The sequence below is a fragment of the Cygnus atratus genome, chromosome 7, assembly GCF_013377495.2.
Source record: "Cygnus atratus isolate AKBS03 ecotype Queensland, Australia chromosome 7, CAtr_DNAZoo_HiC_assembly, whole genome shotgun sequence".
In the NCBI taxonomy this organism is placed as follows: Eukaryota; Metazoa; Chordata; class Aves; order Anseriformes; family Anatidae; genus Cygnus; species Cygnus atratus.
Genome location: NC_066368.1, coordinates 6196692 through 6224684, shown reverse-complemented (window position 1 = coordinate 6224684; position 27993 = coordinate 6196692). Strand labels below are relative to the sequence as shown.

Genomic DNA, 27993 nt, shown 5'->3' with positions numbered 1-27993 from the left:
CATAGAACCCATGGTTTCAGGGAACCTCAGGAAATGATCTGTTTCATTCCCTTGCCCCAAGGAAGGCATGAACTGTACGAAAATCACCCCTGACAACTTGGTCATTACTATTTTACTGTCCAATCACAAGTCATGTTTGTTTAGGTGGTTTGTGCAAACTCTTAATGGATCCAAAGAGAATGCTGTCCCTTGCAAACATTAATGCATTAAAATTGCTGTGTCTTAAGACAAGAAGAGCCTTACTTCTGATAATGAGTATGATGGAATATGAGGTTTTCCATCCAAAAGTCATTTTTTAAAATGATTCTTTAAAAATCCAAGATTCAAATACATTTTCTCAAATTCTTTTGGCTCTTTATATTGAAAACCTGAACTTTGTTGCTTTGTATCAGCATCTTATCAGGGAACAAAAAAAAAAAGGTATAATTAAGTTTCCATCATACCTGCAAAATCAAGCATAAAGCCATAGTACATAAATTCAACTTAGGCCATCAGAAAGATCCAAACACAACAGGCTTACCTGTAGCATACTCTTCAGGGTAAGAGTGAGGGACATGTTTTCCACCATGTCTCCTAATCTTCTCTTCAAAGTGTACTCTGTGATCTGACAGCCTTACCATTGGGAAATATATTGCCTTTATTCACTTACTCGTGAAAACCCTTTAGTGTCACCCCATATCAACCTTCCCCCCCTGGATGTTTATGCCCTTTGTGTTTTTGCAGGGACATATCATAGCTCCCATTAATCATCATCCATCCCATATTTCCATGTTTCATTTTCTAAGTCATTTCCCATAAATCAGCCCTCATTTTGGACTGAAGCAGAGATGAATAATAAATAATTAGGAACAGGGGCAGCTGGCTTTCTGGGAAGCTCCCCAACCCATAGTTCCCATATAACATAACTGCTTCATGTTTTGTTTTGTTGTTTTTTTCTCTGAAAAAATCCAATCTTTCTAGGAAATACTCCCCGTTTGTTGTTGTTATGACATATACCTCATTGATGTACATGTGTGTTTCCCCTGACAAGTGCAGTCTTGCATCCAAGGATGTGACTTGAAGTGCATTCAAGTGAACAGTACTGGATGAGCCCTTCTTGCTGTGCTCTTCTCTCACTCTGTCAGTGTCCTGTTTGCCTACATTTCCTGCAGACTAGCTTTCCTCTCATGTCTTATTCCTACAGCTCCCATTTTAGTCAACAGAAGGGATCTCTGATTGGAGAGTGCAAAGAAGACAGAGCCAGACCCTTCTCAGTGGTGCCCAGTGACAGAACAAGAGGCAATGGGCACAAACTGAAACACAGGAGGTGCCCTCTGAACATCAGGAAACACTTTCTCACTGTGAGGGTAGTCAAATACTGGAACAGGTTGCCAAGAGTGGCTTTGGAGTCCTCACATTTGGAGATATCCAAAATCCAACTGGATGTGGCCTTGCACCTGCTCTAGGTGACGCTGCTTTGAGCAGGGGGGTTGGACTGGACAACCTCCAGAGGTCCCTTCCAAGCCTCAGCTGTTCTGTAATTCTGATATCTGATTCCTTCCTGAAGTGCCATCCTAACCAACTACAAGATGATGGATTCTTTTTTTCCTAAAACCAATTTCTTCTGTTCTTCACTCACGACCAGAACCACTGTCATCATACTGCTGCTACTCCTGTCTGCTTTCATCCCTTCTCTCTGCTTTCGTCTCTGGAAACCAACTTATTCATATGTTTTTATACCTTAAAGTTTATCAGTGCTGCCTAAGAATTACTTTTGGCAGAATAACTCTCACTCTTCAAATGATTATTACTGCTACAGCGAGTGGTAATAATAATAATAATAAAAATAATAATAATAATATCTTCTATTGTAAGCCTTTGCAATGAGCTTTATTGTCACCCATGCCTGAGAGTTTTGACTCTTCTACATTTGGCCAAATTGGGCTGTGATTATCATAACTATAAGCAGTGCAATATACAATCATTTATGCCATTCTAACATCCTCAGTCCCCACAACACTGTCTTGTTTTGTTTATTAAATCAGAGATATCTGTAGTATTACTTTTCTATTCTCTAGAAATTGTTAAAAATAGCATGTTTATTTCTGTTTCAGGGTTGAAATTTATCTCGGTGATCCCTTTATTTGATCAGCTTGGTCAATGGAATTGGTTTTACTATTCCCCTTTTCTCTTTTCATGAATTTCCCTTACTCCTGTAATTTTAAGACTAACATCTTTGAACTTAGAGTTATTTATTATATGGTATGATCTGGATATGAACTGACTGATCACATGAAGATAAATAAAGCAGTGCTTTGGGGACTGCTGTCTTTTTTTAGCAATCCTCACAATGCTTGTTTCTTTTTGTAAAGGAAGCAAAACAAAGTCCTGGAAAAAGTCTCAGACATTGCAGAGTTTGAATCCCCAGCTGGGATCAAATAAGTGACATGAAAATATCAGAGTTCTTTTTATCAAGAAAAATGTAACTTCACCGTTGCTACTCAAAGAGTCTTCTTTGAAAGTCCTTTTCTAGTCATGCTTTGTCTGTTAAGTCTAGACTAAATCCTGCCCTTACTTAGACACATCCAGTGACACCTGGAACCTTTATTACCAGGACATAAAGCTCTGCTGCTTGGTATAACTTCATGCCTAAGCCATCTTCAGATCTGTGGCTCTGTGAATTCTCTATAGGTTTAGGCTGTAGAATTACACTGAAACTATGTTTGAATGGGTCGTTGCACTGCCATTCTGGGAGGGCTTGTCATCAGACTCATGTAGTTCCTTTTGTTCTGCTCTTTATTCATTTTAAATACATCCTTTGAAACTGAATTAAACAAAACTGTAGAGATGACTCAAAACATAAAGCTGTTATCTCTGTTTTCTTTCCCTGGAGAGATTCCCAAATGGGATGCACATTTCAGGCTCATAGACAGGTTTACAATTGCAGAAAGCTTCTGGAGCTGCAGGAAATGGTATAAGATTCATTATTACTTAGAGAAAGGATGGACTTTCCCTTCTGAGAACTATTCTAGTCCATGCTATCTCTTGGCATCCACAAATGAAGCCAGCAGAAGCATCTAGTTTTGTTTGCTGCCATCTCTAGAGCTGGCTGTATCTAGAGCTTATCAAAATCCCCAAATGTCTTATTTTTTCTCCATTGTGGCTCTCCTGGGATTCTCCTCAAGAGGCAGGCAGTTGCTTCCCTGCTGTTGGGCTTTACATGGAAATCCCATCCTTTCTGTTGTCTTTCAGTCCCAGTCCATTCCCAGCAGCCTGTTCCCTTTTATGTCTTTCAGCCCACAGTGGCTAGCCACCCATGACTGACTGCATTCATACTCCACAGACTTTCTTCTTGCATCAGAGGTTACTGAATACTTCCATCACAGAGGAACCCAGGACCCCCCAGGCAGCTTTTTTCTATCCTCAGCCATTCCATCCTCTGACCACACACACCAAACAACTTCTAACATTTACAGTCTGTCAAGGGTAAATTCCCAAATTAGATTAGTCTTCCCACCTAGTTCAGAAGCAGGAGAATCACTGGCTGCACAGACAGACAGTATCCCCCTTTCTTCCCTTCACAGCTGACTTTTAGAGCAGAAACTGCCGAGGTCTCCTTTATCACCTACAGGCAGGCCCAAATCTACCCCTTCCTATTGCAACTTGCTCTGTGGAGCACTGATCCTGAGAGCTTCAAGGTATCATTTTCAAAAGTGTATCAGAGCCATGGGTAGTAAAAGTAGTCCTTTGGAATTCAGATTCTTCCACCTGTCAGGAAAGCCCTCTCAGCATGAAAATTAAAGATTAAGAGAATTAACATCTCCTCTGCCCTGCTACAGTAGAACAAACCAGATCTTGACTGGAAATTCCAAAGTAATCTTCTTTACATAGGCTAAATCAAGATGCCTGTTGGGATTAAAATAAGAAAAAGAGAAAAAAAAAACTTGCCTCAAGACCATGAGAGTTCACAGTCTCATACACGCTCCAGAGAGGTGCCGTGAGAGAGATCTTTTCCTCTGAGCTGGATCAGTGATGTTGTATCACATAAATCTATGTGCTCAGAGGACAGTAAGGCATAGAGATGTTTCTCCAAATCTTTCTCCATCTCTTTGATCCAGCCACTCTTGGTGACCAACCTTTGTTCCCATCATTTAGACTGCAGCAGCACTAGATGCAGAGGAAACTGTGAGGAACCGTGCTATTTGCAGGTTGGAAGCTGCTCTGGTGGCCAGAATTAGAGGCTTTTCCACCGTCTCTCAATCCTTACAGGCTCTTTTGGCTGTTGCTGCTGCTACTGCCGAGGCAGGCAGAGCTGAGCAAAACATTGTTATTGCATGTGTCCAATACCATCTCGTCCTGTCCCATCCCACCCCGCACCTTTTCTGGGTTCTTAGCCTCTGCCATTGTAGCTTGCTCAGGACTGGCTGGAGGATGGTCTCTGCATATGTGGGGAACATTCAGATTGTTGAAGCCATTTGCTGTCTCAGGCTGAAAATGACAAGACATTTGCAAGCTAGCAAGACATGCAGAACTGAGGAGGCTGTGGAAGTAAGATAAGAAAACCACTGATGCCCAGGGGGTAGCAGAGCATTCAGAGAAGCCTAAAGAGTTGTGACCCTGTAAACCAATGATAAAAATGAGAAAATTCAGCTCTAGCCTGGCACCAGAGGAAGGACTTGTGAGCTCCCATTAGCAACAAACAGTCTTTTCAAGGTTCCCCTTCATCGAGTTGATGTGGCTGAGACAGAAACATAACCAGAACATAGTGGAGCATACCCTGAGCTTGAAAGCCTACAATCAACAAGTCCAGACAACCTTGCCCTAGCAGGGAAGCTGCCTGGATCCTGGTTCCCAACCTTCTGCAGGGCTGCACCTGATCATCTACTTGATCTCCTAAAATGCTTCTTCTTCTCTTTGACCCTTCCAGAGCTATTTGCCTCTTGCTCTCCTGAGTGAGCCCCAGCCAGGCGTTGCAAGGTACAGCTCAGCATGCTGACTGCCATGGCTGTCCGATACAGCTAGTAAGGCTTAACTAGTAGAGCTCCCAAGGGCTGTCCCATGACGGTTTCGGATGCTCAGGGAACCCAAACCACTCCACAGTCCTGCATGGCAGCAGAGTCCCCCTTGGGCATACAGTCCCAGGGAGTTTTTCTAATCCCACCTGGGGAGGGGCCAAGGGGAGATGGTTGCACCTCAGCTCCAGCGCTGGAGCAGCCAAGTGCGAGTCGGGAGACGAGAAAAAGGCCTGAACCTTTCTTCCCCGCACCAAGAGACGTGACCTTCTTTCCGGCAAAAGAGCCCCCGACACAGCTCCGAGGCCGTTCACGCACCGGGATCCTCCGTGCGGAGGACCGGAACGCCTCGTCGCGGCGGCCGGGCCCCGCGGGCGCTCCGCGCTGCCCCGGCGCCGCCTCGGCCGCGGCTCGGTGCCTGCCCGCGCTGCCCTTTCCTCTGCTGCCCCCCGGCGGCCCCGGGCGGCCCGGCAGCCGCGCTCCCCTCCGCCAGGGCTGCGCCAGGCCTCCCCCTCCTGCCCCTCTCTCCTCCGTTGCCCAGCCGGCCGTGAGGGCCGCAGCGGCCACCCTACGGCCTTGATGCTAATGCGGGCTGCCTTGGCCCCTTCCTTCAGCTGCCGTTTGGAAATTAGGGCATCACAAGAGCTGAGCGGTGGTGTGTCGGCCGGGCTGCGTGCATGTCTCTGCAAGACATACCATTCTTGTGAAAAAGAGCTGGGGGTTTTATTTCCTCCATGTATGGATTAAGTCTTTCCCCCAGAGTGGAGACTCGAGTAAAACTAACCTAAAAGCTTTCGTAAACATGACTATTTTCAATGCACATTTAGTTTTCTGTTGCACTAAGGCACAAGTTATGCATCTTTTTAATGAGCAGATGAGATCTCTGGGCAGATTATGAGTTCTACTTCCCTCCTGTAGCTTAGAGAGTATGTCATCCACGCTTCCTTGAAGATGAAGGGAGGGAATAAATGGAAACAGATTTGTGAACCTTCACTTTTCATTAGATTGCCTGAAGGCAGTGGTACATTAAGAAATGTCCCTGTCACAAGTGAGAGTCGTTTTACACCAGTCATTTGCATGCTGAGCTGTTGCCCTGCAAATGTTAGACATGATCTCTTTTAAAGACATTGATTTAGCCTACTTGACTCTATGCATATGATTTAAAAGAAGATTTGGCTGCATGTTCTGTGTCCTTATCCACTAACTAGCATGTGCCAGAGGTGTTCTTCTGTTTAACTGTTTTCTTTCAGATGAAATACTCCATACATACAAGGTCCTCCAGGATCTGCCACCCCTGTGTTTTTGTTTATGGACCTGCTTATCTTATACACGGAGGATGCTGAGTTCAGTTAGTCTTCATTGCTCCATTATGAGTACCCAAGAAGTAGGCAGGACTTGCTGTAGCAGGTAGTGGTAGTGCATTGCCTTTCTCTGAAAATAAACGAGGCTGAACTGAAGATGCTTACTGATACTGGTGCACTGAATCATCTTCTGGGTGAAGTCAGGTAGCTCCATGGACAAAACACCCCTTGACTTCAGCAGAGATAGGCCTTTGAGGACAAAGTGTGGGTTTAATGTGTCATGTGATATACTAGAATATGCTGTGGTGGGGGGAAACATAATTTGATAGTGAATTAACCCTGTCTAAGCAACACAGGAAAAATATTCTTACAAAAATGCAATGAACAAAAAAAAAAAAAGAAGAAGAAAAAAAAAAGAGAGAGAGAGAAAAATCACATGGGACTTATGACTATGTATTTATATATGCTATGAAGGTATGTCAGACCTCTTCCAGAAAATGTCTGCTGAAAGTAAGCACAAGAAGTAATGTCTATTTTGACTGTAAACACTTTACAGCAGGTAATTTTCAAAGGGTTTGACCAGCAGTTAGAACACTGGGATCCTAATCCATTTAAATTTGGCCATTAAATAGCAGCAATTACAATTCCCCTCTGTACTTCCCTCTGGGTATATTAACAAACAGCTGGAGATATAAATATCATTGAGGAGCTCTTGCTTTTCTGACATTCATACCAATCTTCTTGGCATGTTTCAGCTCCTCACCAAAGACATGAAGCAGCGGCTGGGTTGTCAAGGGGAAGGCGCAACAGAAGTGAAGAGGCACCCCTTTTTCAAAAGCATGAATTTCAAGCGGTTGGAAGCGGGAATGCTGGATCCTCCCTTTGTCCCTGATGTAAGTACGATACACAGAACACCCACTGGCCTCTTTCAAGAGATTTGTTTCTAAAATAACTTCCCATTCTTAGAGCTGTCATCACTGCATATGTGGGTAGCAGACCTAGGAAGATGTGATAAGCAGTAGGGCTGAAGCGGGGAGGCTGGGAGGAGGAGGAGGGCTGCTCTGTAGATATGTGTGCATGCAGGTAGGTGGGCCTCTACATAGGGTGTTAACCTGGGGCTTCTTTCATTCCCACTTATTTTACCAGTCTTCTTGTGTGACACTGGAGACACCACTATATCTGTTCATGCCTCAATTCCCAAGCTTTAAACTTGGAACCTCTATGTTCTCTTAGCCATAGTAGTAGTGTGAGAATAAATATGCTCAGGACCAGATGGTGCGTGGAAAAATCAGCAATGAAAGCCATATGTATACACATAGGTATATAGACATATATGCTGAGGTGAGATCAGAATTAGAAAGTCCAAAGCTCGAAAGAACTGAGGAATGAACTGGATCCTTATGAAAACAGGCATTTGTTACAGAAAGTCTGAGTAGGTTCAGATAACGTGTCACCTCAGGCAGAATGCTTGGAGCTGAGATAGCATTTTTAACTTGTTAGTGTTCATGGGGAGTAGAACCCAATGCTGAGTCCTTACTCAGGTTTACACACCAGTCTCGCACATACTGAAAGACTGTTGCATTGGCAATAAGAAAACTTTTTCCACCCTTTTATGGTATAGCTCTCTACCCCAGTGCAGAGTTATCTGATTATTTTCCTCCTGCAGGGCTCTCTTTCTGGGTAGGCCTCCTGTCCGTAAAGTTCCCATATGGTTCTAAGTAAACACTGCCATTTTAACTTATTAAGGAAAGTAACATCTTGGCAGCTCTCATTCACGTTGCTGCAAACTCAACCAAACCAAAGTGGTTTAAAAGCTACAAAAGTTTACTTTAGCTGCTCTGGTTTTGCTTTACATTTTACTATGCGGCCTAGTTATTCCTGCCAATTAGCCCATGGTGTTACGACCTGCTTTAGTGGGAAGAAATAGGAGACAAGCTACTATTTCTTTCTGATGTAGAAAATTAGAAAATTCTGGGCTGAAATTTGGGATTCGCCAGAGTGTATTAAAAGCTTAACTGTGGCATGTAAGGCCCAGAAGGCACCTCTTATAGACATATTTGCTAAAGCAGAGGCACATAAATTTTTATGGCTATTTATTGGGAACTCAAGAGCTGCCTCTAATTTAAATTATTTGGCACTTCATCCATAGATTTTGAAGTCTTTACTGAAGTCAGCTGAATCGCCCAAAGCTATATAGCCAATGGCAGAGGTTGTAATCCAACCCATCTTTCTCTGTCCTCCTCTAGCCTTCTCTGTCTCCACAAAAATGTTGTGGATTGCAGCCACCAGAAATGCAAAGGGATGCAGCCTCCAGCAAATACGACTTTTGTTAGGAATTAGTTTTATTTGTTTGGCCACACTGCTCAGCTCTAGGTAAAATACTGCACAGTTGGACCACTGGGCTGTGCAGTCATGGTACCATGTGTTGACAATATAATTCAACATGTACTTGAGTTTGTTAGGTTGGGCTAATTCCTCAAGCCACCCCTCAATTATTCCTGTGCCTCAAAGGGTAACTTTGTGTGGCTAATGGGAGCTCTCTAGGTGCACAAATGACCACACTATGTCATGTAGCCAGTGATGACTATTTCTGTTTTCTATGACTGACTGCTGGAATATGAGCTAAGGCAGCATCACTGCAAAAAGTCCTGTCTGTATCCCAGAAAACTGAGTAGTTTATAAAGGTAAAGCCATTTGACTATTTGAAGAAATGCAGCCAAGTTAAAAGAGTTAATAGAGGTGATTCTGGACAGCTTCCAGCAGCTGAGCTATTAATAAAAACAATGGAAAAATGCCAAAAGATCTTCTGTTTTCTTTAGCAGTTAGTATACATTCCTTTAAACTTTTAAGCTGCAAAACCCACAGCTACCTGTGCAGAAGGTCACTTCTAATTGAGATCCCTTTTCAGAGCTGTCTCCAGTGTGTCACTCATTCTGTTTTTCTGTTGTTCCCTGTCTAGAAGAAAAGGCTATTGAAGGCTTTGATTTTTTCCTTGCTTTCCATCCTTTTCCCCTCACCTCTTAACCATATGCTATATGGATGACTAAAACCCACTTTGTCTGCACTGATGCTTTAAGGACTTCAAAGTGGGACGCTTAACGTGCTTAAAGCAAAGTCAGCCTTTGATGATAAACATGCAGGCAGAGCAAGTCTAGAGAAGCAGGATGCATAGTCACTTGTTGTTAGGCATTCTCACTTGACTGAATCTGTGAATAGAAGCACATGGTCAGACTCAGAAATATTTTTTCTCTTGCTGTTTTTTTAATTCCTCTGCTGAGATAGCCCAGAGCAGTATACTGCAAGGATGTGTTAGACATCGAGCAATTCTCCACAGTGAAAGGAGTAAACCTGGACCAAACAGATGATGATTTCTATTCCAAGTTTTCCACAGGATCCGTGTCTATTCCATGGCAAAATGAGGTAAGGATGTGTCATAGTAAAATTACTCCAATAAAATCCCTAACACAGATGGTTTTAGAGGAGCTGTATATTTCCAGTAATATATAGCTACTGCATAACTTGCCAGACTCTAATGATTTCATGAGTTACAAATGGCCTCTTTCAAGATCTATAATGTACCACAGATGTCAAGTTCAGGTGACTGTATCTGTTGGCTGTGCATATTTGTGTAAATTGGCAAGGATCCTACTGTACTTCCTTCTCCTGTATTTCTATGGAGGTGTTTTGACAACAGCTCTGAGGAACTTCCGCAGGATGGATGGCAGTCCTAATGGACTCCATTTGTGATCCGCATCTCACCCACTATTTTGTACCTGCAGCGGGTCCCAGCTGCAGCAGTTGACTCTAGAACTTGAACAGCTCCTGGGTTTCCAGATCTGGGTCTTTGTTTCTGTTTGATATGAAAGCAGAATCAACAGTTGATTTGATAATACAGATCTGAATCAAACAGCAGTTCCACTTGGGCAGAGGGGTGTTAATAACTGGGATTTTTTGAGTCTGCCTGAATATACCTAATATTCTCCATAGTGAAAAAGAAGAAAAGACTAGAAAAGTGTGTGGGGCAACCTCTAATAAGACTGATGTGCAAACATACAGAACAGATTCAGCCTCTCTTTTTCATACCTCCTATTTACCTTCTATAGCCACCAACAGGAATTCAACTGTTAACTCTCCTAACACATTGCTCAAGCTGTTGATGGCAGATAGTGATCCTGATCCTGACTTTGAACAACCTGGCGCTACTGGAATCTATTTAATGCAGATGTGTCACTTCTTAATTTCTTTCTTTCTTTGTTTCTTCCCTATTGTATTCCACCAGATGATAGAAACAGAGTGTTTTAAAGAACTAAATGTGTTTGGACCAAATGGTACTATTTCACCAGACCTAAATAAAAGCTTCCCTCCAGAGCCACCCAAGAAAGGATTGCTACAGAGAATATTTAAACGGCAGGTGAGGTCTTTTATGACTAAAATAAGGAACACCAGTCTAGATGGCCAGTGTCATATACCATGTTATAATGGTATTTTTGCTATGATAAAGACAGAACATCTTAGAGAGGGCTGTTCATCACAGTCCAATTGCCAGTTAGCTGCCAATTTCCTGACTAATACTGCATATCCCAGATTTGCAGATATCCTGTGTCACCAGAACCATCTTTTTTCATCAGCTTTGTTTCCAGTGGTTGAAAACTTCTTACCCAAACTATTTTTCAGTGGTATGCTGAAATGCCTTTTGAAATGGTTATTTGTTTTTTATAAGTTCCTTAAAACTCCTTGATTTATGTGTTAAAAAAGAAAAGAAAATGCAAAAGCTGAGTGAGATAGTCAAGGCAGGAAACCGAGGCTCTAGAAGAGAGAACAGACCAGAGAGTATGTGATATACAGCTTTCATGTGGCACCATGGCACAATTTGCAAATCCAAATAACATTCTTAGACTTATGTATTTCTGTAGGGTTAAAGTCATGCCTCAGCGTTGGCAGGTAGCCTCTGCATTAGTCAGATTTAGTAGATACTGACGTTTTGCAATGAATTGAATTTATTCCTGGAGTTCGAATGAGTCTTCCTCAAGAACTCCCATGGTCCTCCTGACCTAGAGAGAACTACAGGTAAGAACTGAAGAGTATTTTACAGCCAGAGGTCTTCAAACAAATATCTTGCAGTACAGTCAGTACATTATCACCATAAAATTAACAATGTTGGGCTAAAAGAAGCTTGGCATATTTGCAGAAGCTAATTGTCATTGTTTTCCTCTTTCTATAGCATCAGAACAATTCAAAGAGTTCTCCAAATTCAAAGGCCAGTTTAAATCACCACATAAATTCAAATCACGTAAGTTCAAACTCCACTGGAAGCAGCTAGTTCTGACTCAGTTTTATGAAACGTTACATCCTTCCACTATAGTCTATGGAGCTTCTATGGATGAGAGAGCATCCACCGTTCAGTGGAAAAAAAAAAAAAAAAAAAAAAAAAAAAAAAGGATCTCCCCAAAATGGAGATTTTCTACCCATTCCTTCCAGTGGAGCCTCGCATTTTAAGAAGAAATTTCCACTCAGGTCTGTTTCTGGAGGTGGCACTCAAGACTGTGTGAATCAAATTTGTCTATTTAGAACATTGCAATAGAAATTCAATGAACATGACTACTTGCACGTATTTAAATAGCATCATACTAGAACTGAATTTTGTCTTTATTATTTTTAAAGAAAAGTTTTGTAAATTTCTCTATTGTCTCAGTTTACATTTTGTACATTTGTATTTAAATGAAAGTCAGACTTTGGAGGTGTATATTTTCCAAGCAGCAGCTGTAAAGCCATGTGTTTTAAGACATTTTTTTAAAAGAAAAAAAAATGTGACTCAAGACTTCCAGAGCCTCAAACGAGAAATCATTCTTTTTAGTAAATCTAGAATATTATTCATAAATCACTTTATCAGACTGGGTTTTATTGACATGCATTTTTATGGAACAGTTTATTCTTAATTATTTTACATCTGTATATTTGGTTTACAGCAACACTGCATACATTTCTCCTCTTCGTTAATTTGTAATGTCTCACATTAAATGCTAAAAGATACTGACAAGGCTTTGATGTATTCACGAATACTACTTGCTATGCCGAAGGTTTGTGATGTCATTGGACCAGCACAGCTGAGATTTGCACTTATTTACGTTGTTAGCTCATCATAATTTTCTTGGTTAGAAAGAGAACCCTATTTTAAACTCTTCTCCTTCACTGTTTTTTGAACCATTTCTGATGACAAGAAGAACAAAACCGAGTGAGAGGTAACCAGGAAAGCAAATGGCCATTTCTTTTTCAAGATCTTGAAACCTGCACCCACTGAAAGTAGAGCAAAACTTAAGTGTTCTCAGTGCTGCAGTCAAAAGTCCAAGGCCTTTCCACAGTCGCTCATACCAACCAGGTAGCAGGAGAGAAATTCAATAGTCTGGTTTATACTGACCGTGAGATTCATGTCAGCTCTCTAGAGCTGAGCTGTGAAAATTCAGAGCGGGATCTGAGCTGCTTTTGAGCAGTAGCAGAACCTTTAAGTTGTATCTGCATTTAAGAGTTCTTTCAGTCTTGACAGATGTATATGACTCATCCCCTCAATTAGGTCCTTGACTTTATTGAATAAAATGTTAGTTATGAAATAACACTTCCCACTTTTGCTTCCATCTTTCTTTGCCCAGGATCCTTTAACCATTGTTGAAGACATTGTTCCCACTAGTATAAACAGGATCAGTCAGGATCAGTAGCAGTACCTGAGACACCTGAATCATGCTTTTCTCAGGCTACCATCTATTATTTTTAAGAATGCCAGATCAAAAATATGGTTGCTTCCCTTCAACAGGAATTGGAAAACCTTTGTACCCCCAAGTGCAGACATGATCTCCATAGACTAACATATTCTGTAAAACAGGTTTGTTCACCATGCTCATTACAATGTTGGCTAAAGTAGACGGATGAGTTCACTCCTTTGGGTCAACAAGGAACTTCTGATGCTCATGCTGCCGTGTCTAAAGTCCTGTTAGGTAGCAGTTCTGTTATCCCAGGATACTAGGAAGCACTGTTCCTGAAGAAGTCTAAGTAGCCAAAGTTCATTAGTCTATTAATTTATATCTTCTATCTGGCCAATGGAGAAGAGTTAAAAAATGCAGGTTAGCAGTGACAAAGGTATGAGTGAGTCACAAAAATTACACACTAGAACACCATGAAGACATGAAGGAAAGAGATAGGACAGAGTCAGGATTTGCATAAAGCAGCTTACAGAGAAAAGGAACTAAGATGGGGCTTTGGTGCCTTTCTCAGAAGTAAAATATGTTAAGATGCAAGTCCATATAATTCCAAAATCTCCCAGTTTCCCTGGTCAATGGGACATGCAAGAAAGCTGTGTAAGCATGTCATAACATCACCAAGAATGTGTTTGCCTTTTTCCTTCAGATCAGTGTGGCACAGAAAGTCCTTTTTCCCACGTAGATGGTGCTCAGGGAGAGCTTCAGCCACTCTCCTGTGTCAGATGATGGCATTGCAGACCGTACAGAACATGCAAGATTGTAGGGAGATAGTAATAGGTCTGAATTTTGAGTAATTTTTTCTCTCTGGATCATCTGCAAACTAAATCTATAATGGTTTCAGCTTCCTGATAGGAGGGGAAAGAAATATTGTAGAGGTGAAAGCCACTGCGTTTGGAGGGGTCTATTACCTCCAGTTCCATTCTCACAGCCTGATGGAAAGCCACCTAAGTCAGCAAGATTCTGGTCAGTCACTTTAGCATGCTCTGCATGGACATACGCTTGCTCTGAGAGGTTTTCCCAGGCCTTCTTCAATGACAGGTAGGATTTCAGTTGCTTTCAAGACATGTAGGTGAGAAGTAGAGGAACATATAGCCAGACCACTGATGTGTATCAGTGCACCTGAGGCAAGCTGTACTTCTTAGTTCGTAGAGAGCTGCAAGGGATGCACAACTCAAATCTGTTTTTGTCACTCAAAGACTTCACCTTCTAGCAGCATTGTACATTTTATGTTTGTGCACAGTCATCTGACTTCATCCTGTGCACAGATGCTAGGGGTAGGGGGTGCTGGCTGGGGGACTAGGGTGAAAGACGAAGCTCTTTTCTCCACTACCGTCATTGTCTCACTTTGCAGCAAGAGACGAGCATATTCCCCCATCAGAAAAATGTGGCTGAGAATATCTACCTACCACATGGGGAAGAAAAAAGGACAGCTGGAGGAAGGCTTAGCCCATTAATGTTTCATGGGATAAATCTGTTAAGACTGCAGCTATTGGTGCAAGGGCTTCATTTCCTACACGTTACTAGTGTGGCACATGAAGACTAAATTTTCTTTTTTTGCCACCTCCCATTTGGGAAATAAAATCCCAATAATACAAAACCCTTATTGAAAGCTGGTGAGCAATTTGCAAAGAGATTGTAAATGGCCTTATACCTCTTATATGCTGTCTGCCTTAACTAGTGGTGGATTACTTTGTTATACAACAACAGTGAGTAATAGCAAATGTGCCTTCTCCTGCTCTCCTTTCAGCTGGGACAGATCGTTACTCAGCACCTCTAGGACTCTAGCAGTGGACACGCAAGGACAGTGCAAAGTCCTCAGATGACAAAAGTGGCATTCAGTGATACTTGGAATTTATAATGCTAGGGTTAGAAATCCTGAATCCTCTAGATGGTGTGGGAGAAGGATGCTTATGCCCACCTGAAAAGTCAAGCCTGGATCCCAGCCCCTTGGGAGCAGTGAGTGAGTAAAGGAAGAGATAGAAAACTAGATTGTTTGAGGGAGATTTCATACTGCTTCCCCAAGCGTTGCTATTCTGTCCAACAAACTTTAAACAGTATTATGATGCTTGGGAAGCAGAATTGTCGTACTCTTTCAGTATCCAAGTTCTGAAAGATTTGATCAATATCATATATCTCTAATGATAATGAACAGTCCTAGGAATCTTATAGTCAGAGTCTGCCTACACAACAAAACCTGCAGGATTGTCTTTTTCATTGCTGCTTTCTTCTTCTTCTTTTTTAATATATATATATATTATTATTATTCAACTCATCAGACATTCAAGACTGGAGAGGAGTCACAGTCCTCTCACTTCCATTATGTGACCAGGTGCAATTTGAGCACAGAATTCAGGTCTGAAGCCCTGCCCTGCATAGTCAGATATCTAGAGAAAATTGGCATTTGTCTCTGTGGAGCCAAATTCAAAAACACTAGGAGCCACAGGTGTTCAGGGGCTTTGAAAGAACAGAATTATAATTTCATTATACAATCTTGGAGAGCATTTGCAAAGTGAATAGGTTTGGGTGTGGGTTTCCACATAGCAAAGGAGAAGAAAGGAGTACTTATTTAATGGCTTTTTAAACTGATCAATTTTCTGTATCTTCTTTCCATTTATGATACAGATTCTTTCAAAATGTGATACAGATGTTCAACAGTTATTTTCCACAATGTCTCAGTGTTCACTTAAGTCTTCTAGCGTTTCTCCCACCCTCTGGTTGGACGAGAGGCTTTTTGAAACAAGTGACTAATGAGGGGAAAATAACAAATAATAAACTCTTACGTGTGCACTCTTGGCCTAGATTATCTTATCTAAAAAAGAAATTTTTACAAGAACAGCTATGACTCAGATGTTGTTTCGGAACAAAAACCTGGTAAAGGTGTAAAGATAAGCAAACCAAAAACGTCCTGGAGATCAAAGTGAATGTTAGTGGATGGCAGAGTTCAATATTGCAGTGTTCACCTGGCCCTACTGTCTAGTAGCTGGCAGTTAGGGATGACACCAGGTATCCATAAGAACAACTTGACCTGTCTTGTTTTGCAGTCAGCCCCTCCCCCAAAAACAGTGATGAAGAGTGCCATCAGCTGTAGATAATCAAACTTTGCTGACACAGTGATGTGTCTGATTACAAGACACTGATTCTTAATTTTGTTCAACCAGAACTCAGGTTCTAACTTGAATTCTTTCCTTCCTCTGTCAAATCCAGTTGCTATTAAACTTTTTCAGTGGAGAAGCCTCAGCTGACAAGAAAACCAGAAAAGCAATCTGTAATACTAATAACACCATCAGTAGGACAAGGAAGAGAGGGTCTGAGCTCTGGAGTACAGTGTAAAAACTACCACAACGTGTGTGTCTTCAGCAAGTGTCAAATGGCAATTATTATCTCACATCACTGCGCATTCTTCCTTGGTTCATAGTATGTTATTCATAGTTTTGAGTAATCTGGAAATTGCATACACAAGGTCATATTAAACGTAGGGTTGGGCCCATGGCTCAGAGACAAGATCATCTCTGTGAGGAAGTCAGATATAAGAGCTTGAAGAGACAAGTAGGTACCCATTCAACCTGCACAAACAGCTGTCACACAGGTCTGTGTTTCCAGGGTCTGAGCCTCAGCCAGGAGCTCTCTATGTAGACTTGTCTGGAAGAGCAATAAATGCACACTCTTATAGCACTTCTCATGGCTATCCATGGAACAGGTGGCTGCAGGACAAGATATGGGTGTTTTAATCTCTGCTCCACAGTTGTGATTTATTTTTTTTTCAGTTCAGTAGCAAGATGTAATACTCACTTGTTAAATATCTCAATGCAGATGAGATCATTCATCAAACATTTCTTCGTACTTCCTGTACAATCTTTAAAGAGGCTGGACTTTGCTTTGAAAGAACATCCTTGGGTTAGTCTGTCTCTTGGGACATCTTCCTTCACATACGTAGCATGAAGCACAAAGTGGCCTCTGGAAGCTTTAGTGGTCCAGAGTAACATTAATAGTATTTAGGTGCCAACTTCACAAAAACACCACTTGGACTCCTTGGCTGTCACTGCAGCAAATAAGTCTGGTGGTGGAGGGAGCTGGAACCAGAGACTTAAAGGCTCTCCTGCCTGAGGATGGCCCTAGTCTGTCTCAGGCTGCAGGGAAGTACATTTGGCATTGAAGTTTGGCAGAATCTGTGCAATGGCTCTGTTCAATGCCTCCATGGAAAAAAGAAGGTTCCAGAGTTGTCTATGTCAAGCCTTCCACAAATATGAGCTGCAATTTAAAACACTAAACGTTATTTAGAGTAAGAATAGTAATGACTAACAACCTTATGCTAAAGCTAAAAGGCTGTGTAAGTTTAAAACAATTACTCACTTTCATGTGCTGGGCAGGAAACAATCTCTTTTAGATATACTAACTAGTATTATTTATGTAGTCCTGGCTGGTAATAACTTTCTGCACTTAGCTACAAAAAGAAAAGAGGAAGAAATCAGTCCAGAGAATGTTGCAATTTTATTTTTTGTTAGGAAAACTACCAAAGAAGGTGGAAAGCCCACAGCATGCCACAGTATTATATGCTCACCTCCCCCAAACTTATCCGTGATAATACAAATACAAGCTGCTGCAGTTGATTCAGCTAAGCTAGTGTCCTGTCAAATGGGCTTAATGAAAGAAACAATTTTAAACAGATCATTGCCTATTCACTAAAATGAATATTACTGCTTGTGCAGAAGTATTCTCCTTGTTTTATGTACGTGGAGCCAGAAGTGGTGGATTGTATTCCTATTGCACCCATGTTTTACTTCAATCCCTGGCCAAACCTCTCTGCAATTCTTCTTTCCCATTCTTAAACATGGAGGGATGCTCTCTATCTATCAATAGAAAGCACTTTGGAGTCTGTGCGTAAAACAAATCAATACCAATTCTTTGTATTATTATTTAAGTGAAATAGGTTTAATATAGCTGCTCTTATTTACATGACTATGGAGATGACTCTTGTAAATAAGGGCTCTTTTATTATTGGTTTGCCTTAGTTCTGTAGAGATATAACAGAACGCACTTCACTTCTGTACAGCCATCTCCAACAGAAGATGAGATAGTGTAAATGTTAAAGTATTCATTTCTTATTTGAGTGCTAGCTAGTAATTGCAGCATTCAGACGAGCACTTCCTCTTTTTTATATTGGAAACAATTATAGGAAGGGGACAAAATGACATTCACTGGTTCAACTTCACAATCTTTCTCTTTTTGGCCAAGCCTACAAACGAATTCCTAGGTACCAATTAAGTGAAATGCTGTGTGAAGTCACAAAGATGCACGCGTGGCAAACATTGGGTCAGCTCACTGCCCGTCTCTGAAAACAAAGAGGTAACCACATGCTGGGATCAATGGACTCCAAAGGGGAACTCCAAGTTTTCTGGATAATCAGCGGTCCCGTAGAGAAGATTCACTCCCAGAGAAGAAACATTTCAGGTAGTGGCTGGATGACAAATGTGTTTTCCTTTCTCATCACCTCACACGCAGCTGTTAAATATGTTTATTAGCAAGCTCAAATGATTTATTTCATGTGTATCGAATGCGATCTCCCTTAATTGCATTTCTTTTAAACACTGGACACTCTTCTGAAAGACTTAATATTTTAGCCTTATGAAGGTGAAAGTTGTAAAAACTTTATTTTGTGTTTCTGAGCAATGTAGATAGACCTAAAGATTTCATGAATTATCATGTGGTTGCCCATATCTGACTAATAATTAAATTGTAAAATTGCAGTTTCATATTAGGGTTAGTCTTTTCACCTGCTTCAAAAGTTAGAAAATCATATTTGGTATATAAACATACACAGAATATCCTTCTGATTGAATTTCAAGAGCATATCCAGGATTAAATGTTTTTAAGCACTTCTAATACTGTAGTCTATAAGAGGAGCAGACACTTCTAAAGCAATGTTAAAAGTTGTCTTTCATAACTGAGTCAACAGATCATTTTTGTAATAAATTAAAGCAAGTGTTCTCAACTAGAAGAACTAGTGGCTGTTGGTATTGTACAAAAAAATCATTCTAGTATCCAAAGGGTAATGGGTGGGGAGGGTCTGTTTGGTTTTGTTTCTCTTTTCAGGGAGATCTTTAACATTGTTTGATGAAGCTAGTTTTCATTTGAGATTGTTATTGAAGATAAAGGCTTCTGTGTTCTATGGCTGCTTGGATTCTTCGTACATAATGTCCTAGTAATGTCACAGTGCTGCTGTATCTAGATCAAACCACTGTTTTGATTGTTTTTTTTGTTTTGTTTTTGTTTTTGTTTTTTTTGGCTTTTTTAATAAATTCTTTAATTTAAATACTTGAAAACTATGGTTTGCTTTAATGAGGCATATAATCAAACAGGGCTTCTTTAAGTCCTTGGGATCTTGAAGATGACTTCAGTGAGAGTTGCAGCTCGTATCTTGCTAGGTTCCTTTGTGACTTTGTATGTGTTAATAGTACTGCCTTTTTAATTTTCTGACCCATCACATTTTCATGGAGATTGAGGGAGCTAAAAAACAAATTGAGGTTGTATATTCCTTTGTGGAAGTTCAGATTCTCATCTGAAAGCAAGACTGTATTTTCCCTGAGTTGTCCTGCCTTCCTTACCTCCCCTGCCTTCCTTTGCGATACGAGCCTTCAGCCAACACAACTCTTTATGACCTTAAAAATAGGTTGAATGAAAGGACGACAAAATCACTAGCAGGGGTGCGGGCTGCAGATCACATGCACTATTTTTTGAAGTTGCGCATTGTCTGATTTATGAGGCCCTACAAAGGGCTTTGTCTAAGCTCCAATTAGGCAGAGAGAAAGTGTTTAGAGAAAGAAAACAACAACCATCAAAATGTGCCCTTCGGTACTCTGTACATAGAAGATCTAAAACAAAGACAAAGTAGCTGCAAAATCACTAGAAGGAAAGTTGTGCACCGCTTTTTCTTTAAGAGGAAAAAGGCAAATCTTTCAAAGAAGCATGATGAATATTTTTATGAGCCTGCTAATGGCAAACAGTGTTTGCATCAAGTTTCATGAAAGAACATTGTGAAAACAGATTATCTGCATGAAAGCAGCTACATCCAACAGCTATACTCAGTAAAACCTAAGGTAATAGACTCCTCAAATTCAGGTCATGCATATTATCACTTTCCAAACAAACCAAGCCATTTTTCACAAGATTTTAACAATCTGAGAGAATGTGAGATGAAATTTTATTACTTCTCTAACAGTTCTTGGTGGTTTTGTTCTTTCTGTATCTTGATGTCCTTTCCGTACAGCAACATGTTCCCTCTCGAGAGATGTAATCTTCCTTAGATTTTTCCACTATCTCTGGCATGAGATGTTCAGCTTCTCAGAGAAAAGTCATTACATTATTTTGAAGGAAATCCAATTAAAAAAGAAAAGAAAAAAATACATGTCAACTTTTTGAATCCCTTAGGGGGCTTTGCAGATGAAAAATACCATAAATGGGCCTGACTTTGCAATTTCAAGTCCATGGGAGAGGAGACAATACAACTTTCTGCCAAGTCAGTGTCTAAATTGTTGGGTTTTGTAATTCTATTTCGTATCTGGTATAGAGTAAAAGTCAAAAATAAAATGAAAATAGGGCCTATTAACAATTGGTGCTCTGACTTGCCCTGAGTGGAGAAGAGTAACTGCTACAGATGCTGAGCAGCTTCAGTAGCCCATTTAGAGATGCTTGGTTAAACTTTACCTCATTTTCATATTTAATGTTTAATTACAGTTTATCACTGTTAAATTGTTTCTTAATTAAAGGAAAATGGGTTCCTCTGCTGTGAGTAAACTTCAGCAGCATCCTAACAGTGCAGGCCTCCATGTACCTCTGTTAGCTTTTATGGCAGAGGCTTGGGATGCCATAGGGATGCTCCAGACCCGCTAATCTGGGGTCATTGCAGTGTAATAAAGATGAAAATATCAGAAGCAGGGAGGCAGGTAGGTTGCTTTTTTTAAAAAAAGCTTGCAGATAGAAAATGACTTGCCAAACTAAATTTTAAAACCATACATTCAAAGGTGCAAAGCCACACACTTAAGAAATGCAAGAGCGAAGGTTGCCTGTATTCCATTAATGTCATTCCCTTGTCCTTATGCACTGCTATTATTATGCCTTCACATAATATGTTATTATTATGCATTCACTCCCAGAAGAGAAACTGACCTCTGGCAGATTTACAATGAAAACCAGATGCATCCTCTCTATGGCATCTGCTAATACGTTATGTGTGTCAGACTTTCGTTTAAGTCTAAAATAAATATTTTCCTCCAGGGAAAATCTCACCTAATTGGCTGCTCCCCTCCATTTGCAGTGGTAAGGCAAATTGCAAATTCTGAAAAAATCATTTAGGAGAAGTACATACTGCTCTCTCCCATAAAAAAAGGACCAAGAGCTTTCAGTATCCCATCTCTCTTCACTTAGATGTTATTGATCCCAAAATTGGGAAGGGGATGTGGAATGAATCTGATCAGTTTCCTTTCCCTTCTGGAGTGCAAGCTCTTGGTTGTTAAGGGACTGGCAGGAGGAATGAGAGAGATTCCTAAATCTGTCCTCTCCTCTCCACATATATTCACTCCTACACTCTGCTTCCCTGCTCCCTCACCTCTCTGGACAGATGAAGACAAAGACAGAAACATGAGGCCCAACAGCTGAGGAGGCAGTGCAGAAGAAGAAATATTTCTCCAGGTAAGTGAGTATTGGAACAGGGAAAGTATGAGCTGCAGGCGGGACAAGACACTCTTCGAGGCAACTTTCAAGGGTGCTGAAGAAATGGGAGGAACAGGGAGGTAAGTGTGGTGGAAAGAAGTCAGCACTTGGAGAGATGAAGTCTGGTCAGAAATGTGGCTGCACTACTGCTCAGGACGGAACTGGTGACATCTGGAAGGCAGGTAGAAGGACACGGGAGAAAGGAAAATGTTCCTTGCTTCTTTTGAAGCATTTGGTTCCCCCTTTTAATGGGCATGGGTGCTCTGCACCATCAAATGGCCTTTGAAAATGGATTAGAAAGTAGGTACCTTTTGAAAGAGAAAAGGGGTGAGGGGTGGCATATTTATGAGAATAAAGGAACTTCCAATTCCTTTCATGCACTGCAGGTATACCAAGCGCGCTAACAGCAAGTGCGCACAGTGCTGAGGCTCTCACTCTCACTTTGCTCCCACCAAGAGAAAGAGGAGTCTGATGTGTTCCCATCATCCAAAACTACTTTTATTAATGTATACATCTGCAGACAGGGTTTTGTGCTTGGGTCTTGGCAGAAAGCTGCTGCTGCCAGCCCAGCTACTGCTCTATTCTGCTATTTGGACTTTGCAAATTGATACATTCATTACCTAATTTTTCCAGCTCCACTTACTTGTTAACTCATATTGAAAAATCTGAAAAAAAATCTTTTTTTAAAGAAACATCAGCTCAAACTAACACTGTAATGATAAACTTATTGCTAATTATACTACAGGCAGTGGTAGTGCTTTTTAGAAGCTTGAAATAGTTACCCTGCTTTGTGCCTGGTCCTTGGTCGGTGCTCTGTAGAATTAAACATTGACATTTCATGTAATTGAAAAATGTAGCTGCAGCTGGTGTTGTATACTTAAATAACCACTATAAGCACTAAAATACAATAAACAATTTGAAGCTCAGATTACATTGAGAATTTGCTATGTTGTCCTCATATTTACAGCAGGAAAGTGGGAAGGATCCTACCTTCATAGTTACTTCCATAATTCTCACTTAAATGTAGCTTTCTTTCCTCTTTGCCCTTGTAGTTCTTTTTAAAGGTTTGTGAGCCTGCACATGAAACCATAATGGCTGATCAGATTTAAAAATAAAACTTTCATCTGTCTTTGCTTTTTCGTGCACCAGACACTGCTACAATGATTCACCTGGTGATTACAACGTGGCCACAAAAGAAAATCAATCATTTCTCATCAAGTATTTGCATCCATACGAAACATCACCAGAAATGAAATGGGTTGAAGTGATATGATAAAAAAGCAAGCCTTAAAACAAGTAAAGTAAATTGACAGGACACAATAGTGTTTTTTCAGATTAGCTAACAGAAAATGCACATTACCAGTAAGAAACCAATCTGTTCCACTGATGATAATCACTTTTTTTTTTAAGGCAACTTAAGAATTCAATAATATGTGCATGCATTTCGAACACTGTTCTCTGTGTATAGTAATTTAAGACTATTTCACAATTTCACTGATTCTTTGAGGAAAATAATTGAAAATAAAAATATGTAATGTCAATCAAGAACACAATATGAGAGAACATTTTGTCCCACAAACAAACATATTTCTGTGTCAGAATGAACTAACACACATGAGCTACTTAAATCAGAACAGTGCTGAGCAGGAGCAATTCTGCATTTTGAGGACTGTAGGAGTAGCTGTAAACAGCTCCAGTGTTATTTTTTTTGCACTAACGCTTCTAGGGGAGCAGCTATGTGCATTGTTAAAATGTCCAAGAAGTCACCCTTGTAGAGGTCCAGGACGTTCTGGGTTTCCTTTGGATCACTATGCTCCATCACTTTCTTGTTGTCTTGGTTTGCTGAGCTGCAGGATTCTTCTGTCTCCTCGCTACGCCCAATCATTACCACAGCACTGCAGCTACTTCTGCGCCGAGATCCTCTGCGGGTGAGGAAGGGGTTCTGGTTCTTGTCAGCAAATCCTTTCGTCTTCCTATTGGACCTCTTACTTTCATAGTTCCTGAGCTCCATTAGCCTCTCGTTGAAATACTCCTGCAGTGGTTTGTCACGGAAGCCACTGCTGGTTGCTGGGTTGCCTTTCAAGTAGCCTCTTGAAGAGCCCCCTAAGCAATGGGGTAATGAAGCTTTGTTTGGAAAGCTGTTCAGCTGTGATGAAGAGCTCTTTCCTTCCAAATCCTGGAAAAGTTGGTTGAAGCATGGAGTTTCTGAGTTATTTCTTGATAACTGTTTAAAATAGGGGGAAGGGAGAGGAAGGGTTGGGGCAGAAGGGAGAAGGGAACCTGAATTAAATTGTGCTGGTTTAAGTAGCAAAAGATCTTAAGTTTATGGTTCCACACAGTAAAGAGTTGTTATGGAAAGTTTTAGGTTTTTAAGCTACATTTCTTTAATTTAGAATCTCTCACCTGCCTGTATTAAGAGAAGTTCAAGTTTATCCTTTCCAAATCTCTTTAGCCTGTAGCTGCTGTTTCCCATGATAAACATGTATGATTTTTTTTGTCCTTCTTTACTCCCAGAACTGCAATTTTCACATATGATATATTTCTACATCCTAAAACTACAAAGTTTACAGTTATTACCCTGCAGCATATCATAGATGTGCATGAAGTTTTCTTCTCCTTTCCTATCATAGGAGGCCTTTCTGCCTGCTAACGAACCATTTTAATATTTCAGTTACTTGAATAGTCGAAGGCCTGACCCAGCCCCCATTGACATCAGAGGGTGTCTTTATGTTGATTTCAGGGGAACACCCGTGCTGTGAGTCTTTTTATTGACTGTGAGGGAAATCAATGAGTGCCAAAAAATTTGCTAGAAATTCACCATGTAAAAGATTGCCTTTCCATGTCCACAGTTAAATGTCCCCTGGGTTCTCAAAGTTACTGCTCTGCCATTTCCATCTTCCTCACACTTACTCCAAGACACTCCAGCCTGTCTCAAGCTAGCAGAAACAACAGCTGGTTTCTGTTTGCCAAGTTAGACTGGACCATGGCTTTTTCTTTGCAAAATCTTAGCTGTTCAGCTTGAAGGAAGAACTGCTTTGTATTATATTACTGTTTCAAATCAATAAAAACTTTACTGTATGTAGACAATAACCTTCACAGCAGGACCACAGAGCATTTTGCACTCATTTATTATGTCTGACAATGCCTTTGGTATCAAGAAAATGATCATTCATGCAGTTTTTCACAATTGCTCATTAAGTCTAGATACTTGCTAATGGTTCTGCCACAAATCTGGTTTCAGAGCCCAGCAATGTCTCAGCAGGGCACTCCATCATCAGCATTTGGCAAGTTGCCTACTAGCAATGAATGAAAAACGTTGAGTACAAACCAGGAATAGTGGGTTGGACATGACATGTAAACTGAAAAGTAATCAAGTTTTTGATCTCTCACTATTCCGTCACGTTCTGGAAGGGACCCAGCAGAACTAATGATCATGCCTAGAGTGATTGTGCTTTTGGAGTAAGTTAGGTGACTGAAGAACACTAAAACTTGTCTAAAAAGTAGTCTCCTTCCTAATTCAAACCTTAAAAAATACTTAAAAAATCTTGACTTGATAATGTATCGGAGTATAACTCTTTAAAATTCTGCATTTCTATATGAAAACATAGCCCAAAACTTATTATCATATCAAATATCAATTTACCAGGAAGCGGGGAAATAACTCTAAGAGCAGAATAGGTAGTAGTTGCCATACATTTCAAAGAGAGTTTTTGCATACAAACCTTAATGTCTTGGAAGCCTGGGTACTCTGGGATGATGGGCAAGGTACACATGCTAACACTGTTTGACCGCTTTTGTTTCATCATCTTACGAGAGCAAGTGCAGTTCCTGGAGAGATGAGATTGTCCCGGATCAGCTGGATTTTCACTGAAAATAAATGCTTTACAGTCTTTTATGTAGCAAGTTCTCAAGCACATCACTGAGGCAGGTCCCTCCATTTGAATGTGATTCAGGAGCGTTTAGAAGCAATCTGTATTCCGGAACAATTTCCTCTCTAGTTTTCCTCTAATACATAATCTCATACCAGTGAGTCCCTTGACAATCCGTGGGGCTGAGTACCTGCAGACACAGAAGACCAAGCTCTGAGCAGTATGTCTCTTGTGAAACTGGGTTCCTAGAGATCGCAAGCAAGTGATGCCTTCACTGAAGTCTGAAGCTCTCAAGCCATTAATGCTGCTTTTATCCTCTGAAAGCTCTTCACAGAAGGCTGGTAAATTCAGACCATGAACGTAAAGGGCTCAGGTGAGGAGGGATTTGCAGGGATTACAAAGCTGCACCTTCTGTCAATAAAGTCTCACGCTGTCCTCTCAGACAGCCTAATGTGACTGCTGACGCAGCAGCAGTTAAAGAAGATCAACAGCCTGCACGCAAGAGTCGTCACTTGGCTTACATTGGAGCAGGCAGATCACTGCCTTATGACTAGGGGCTCCACAATAAAAAAACTTTAAGGGCGTTGGCCCAGAGAGACAAAAGGTGAGTAAGTCAACACAACCAACAGCTAAAGAAAGAGAGTGTGGACAGCTATAATTAAAAATAAAATAAATAGATAAATCTTCCAAGAAAGTCTATGCCACTAGGCATCCTCAGTGTGCTTGGAGGTGGGCTACAGTCCTGGAGATCTGAGATGACCCAACTGCCTTGCTGTTTGTGTAGCCATGTCTTGTATAACTAGAGCGGGGTGCGTGGCCTTTAAACAGCCTGGCTCCAGCAGCAGCTTGGCAAGAGACCATGGTAAGAGTGAGGCTTCTTTCAGCCAAAGCCATGAAAATGTTCATAGTAAGAAACACTAGTTGCCCTGAACAGCTCACAACCTAAGTAACATAGAGGAAAGGCAAGCAGGGAAACAGCTCCATAGTTTTGATTTACAGATACCTGAGTGGTATCATTACTAGAAACAGATAAATTATGTAGTTGTAATAACTGGTGAATCGTCAACTTTGGCAGCACTGGGCCGCTTACTGCCCACAGCACCAGTGGATGTCTCCTGCCACTGGCAGGGCAGCACCTTCCTCCAGTGCCCCGCTACAGCCAGCCTGCATGCAGAGCACTGGAAGTGGGAGAAGAACTGCCTCTTCTCAATCACATGCCAGGGAGTAATTGCTGTGCTCACCGATGCTTGTGAAAGGTAGCCAGAGAGGGGATTTACATGCTCTGAATATGTGCATGTAAATATATCCTGCATGAGCTAGAAATCCATATCCATCCAGGGTGTCCATAAATATTTGCATCCATGTATTCAGAGCACTGACCGTGAGCTGTAAAGAGCTTTGGATCTTATCCACGAGACCATCAGCAGGATTTGGGTTACTGCTCCAGCCTGTCTGGCAGATGGCAGCTTGGCAGGCTCAGGGCAGAACCCGCAGCAGCAGCGCCCACCTCACTGTTGGACAAAGCAGGTCAGGCATAAGTCAAGAGCTCACGTAAACAGTTACATCCACACCTTCCACATCCGAATGCACACATGCAATGTCACTTATTACCAGCTCTGACTCTGCCATTTTTGATTTGAGAGTAAAATGATTCTCAGGCAGCTGTGAAAACTCTCAGAATGAATGACCATTTCAGCGACACCCACACCAATATACCATGGATCAGGGTCTATGTCCATAGCTCCACATGAGCCACACACAAATTCAGATATGAGGCTGACAGAAAGAACTTGCATGTAGAGATGTCACAGTGCTCACAAAATAGAACTTGAGTCATCTGATGCAGCCCTGATGAATTGCATTGTTGCATACATACTGGTGCCTTAATATGTCAGCACAATGTGCCCTCGCTAGTAGTACCTGAGAAAAAAATACATAGCATTAACAAAGCTTCTTGGCACCAAATTTCACTCTAAAAGTCTTTCCTGGTGCCATTTATCATGAGGGAAAACAAAACAAACCAACCAACCAAACAAACAAAAATAAACCCACCACCTTGTTTACTATTCCTTCCCAGATCTCTCAGAAAATCTCTGAGACAATGTTGTTTTTCAGATATGTTCCAGGCAAACCTGGATCAATAAGTCACCATGGCCAGGCAGGAGGTGGGTCCTACCTGTGAGTCTTCGTGCCAAGTCACCACATCCAAGTCTAAATTGCATCATCCATGCAGAGGCAAGTACGGCGTGAAATGTGACTGGTGGCAGGATACACCTTACCCTGTACAAAGAAGGGGCAGAAAAATAATCAAAACCAAACAAACAAACAAAAACAAACAAACAAACAAAAAAAAAAACAGAATCAAATTAATTTCACA

At 41.1% G+C, this 27993-nt stretch overlaps 1 protein-coding gene across 4 annotated transcripts in view; it reads left to right on the top strand.

Annotated features, from left to right (window-relative positions):
* GRK5 (G protein-coupled receptor kinase 5) overlaps window positions 1–19357 on the top strand; it is a 167789-nt gene extending 148432 nt beyond the window's left edge. Inside the window, exons 13-17 of one of the 4 annotated variants that reach the window (XM_035547859.2) lie at window positions 7048–7185; window positions 9575–9712; window positions 10572–10703; window positions 11514–11582; window positions 18274–19276. In XM_035547859.2, coding sequence (XP_035403752.1) covers window positions 7048–7185; window positions 9575–9712; window positions 10572–10703; window positions 11514–11582; window positions 18274–18303 — 507 coding nt within the window. In that variant the 3' untranslated portion in view covers window positions 18304–19276. Of the gene's footprint in view, window positions 1–7047; window positions 7186–9574; window positions 9713–10571; window positions 10704–11513; window positions 11694–18273 lie in introns of those variants that run through there. The other 3 variants (XM_035547860.2, XM_035547862.2, XM_035547861.2) reach the window with 3 other exon arrangements.
* The last annotated feature ends 8636 nt before the right edge of the window (window positions 19358–27993 follow it).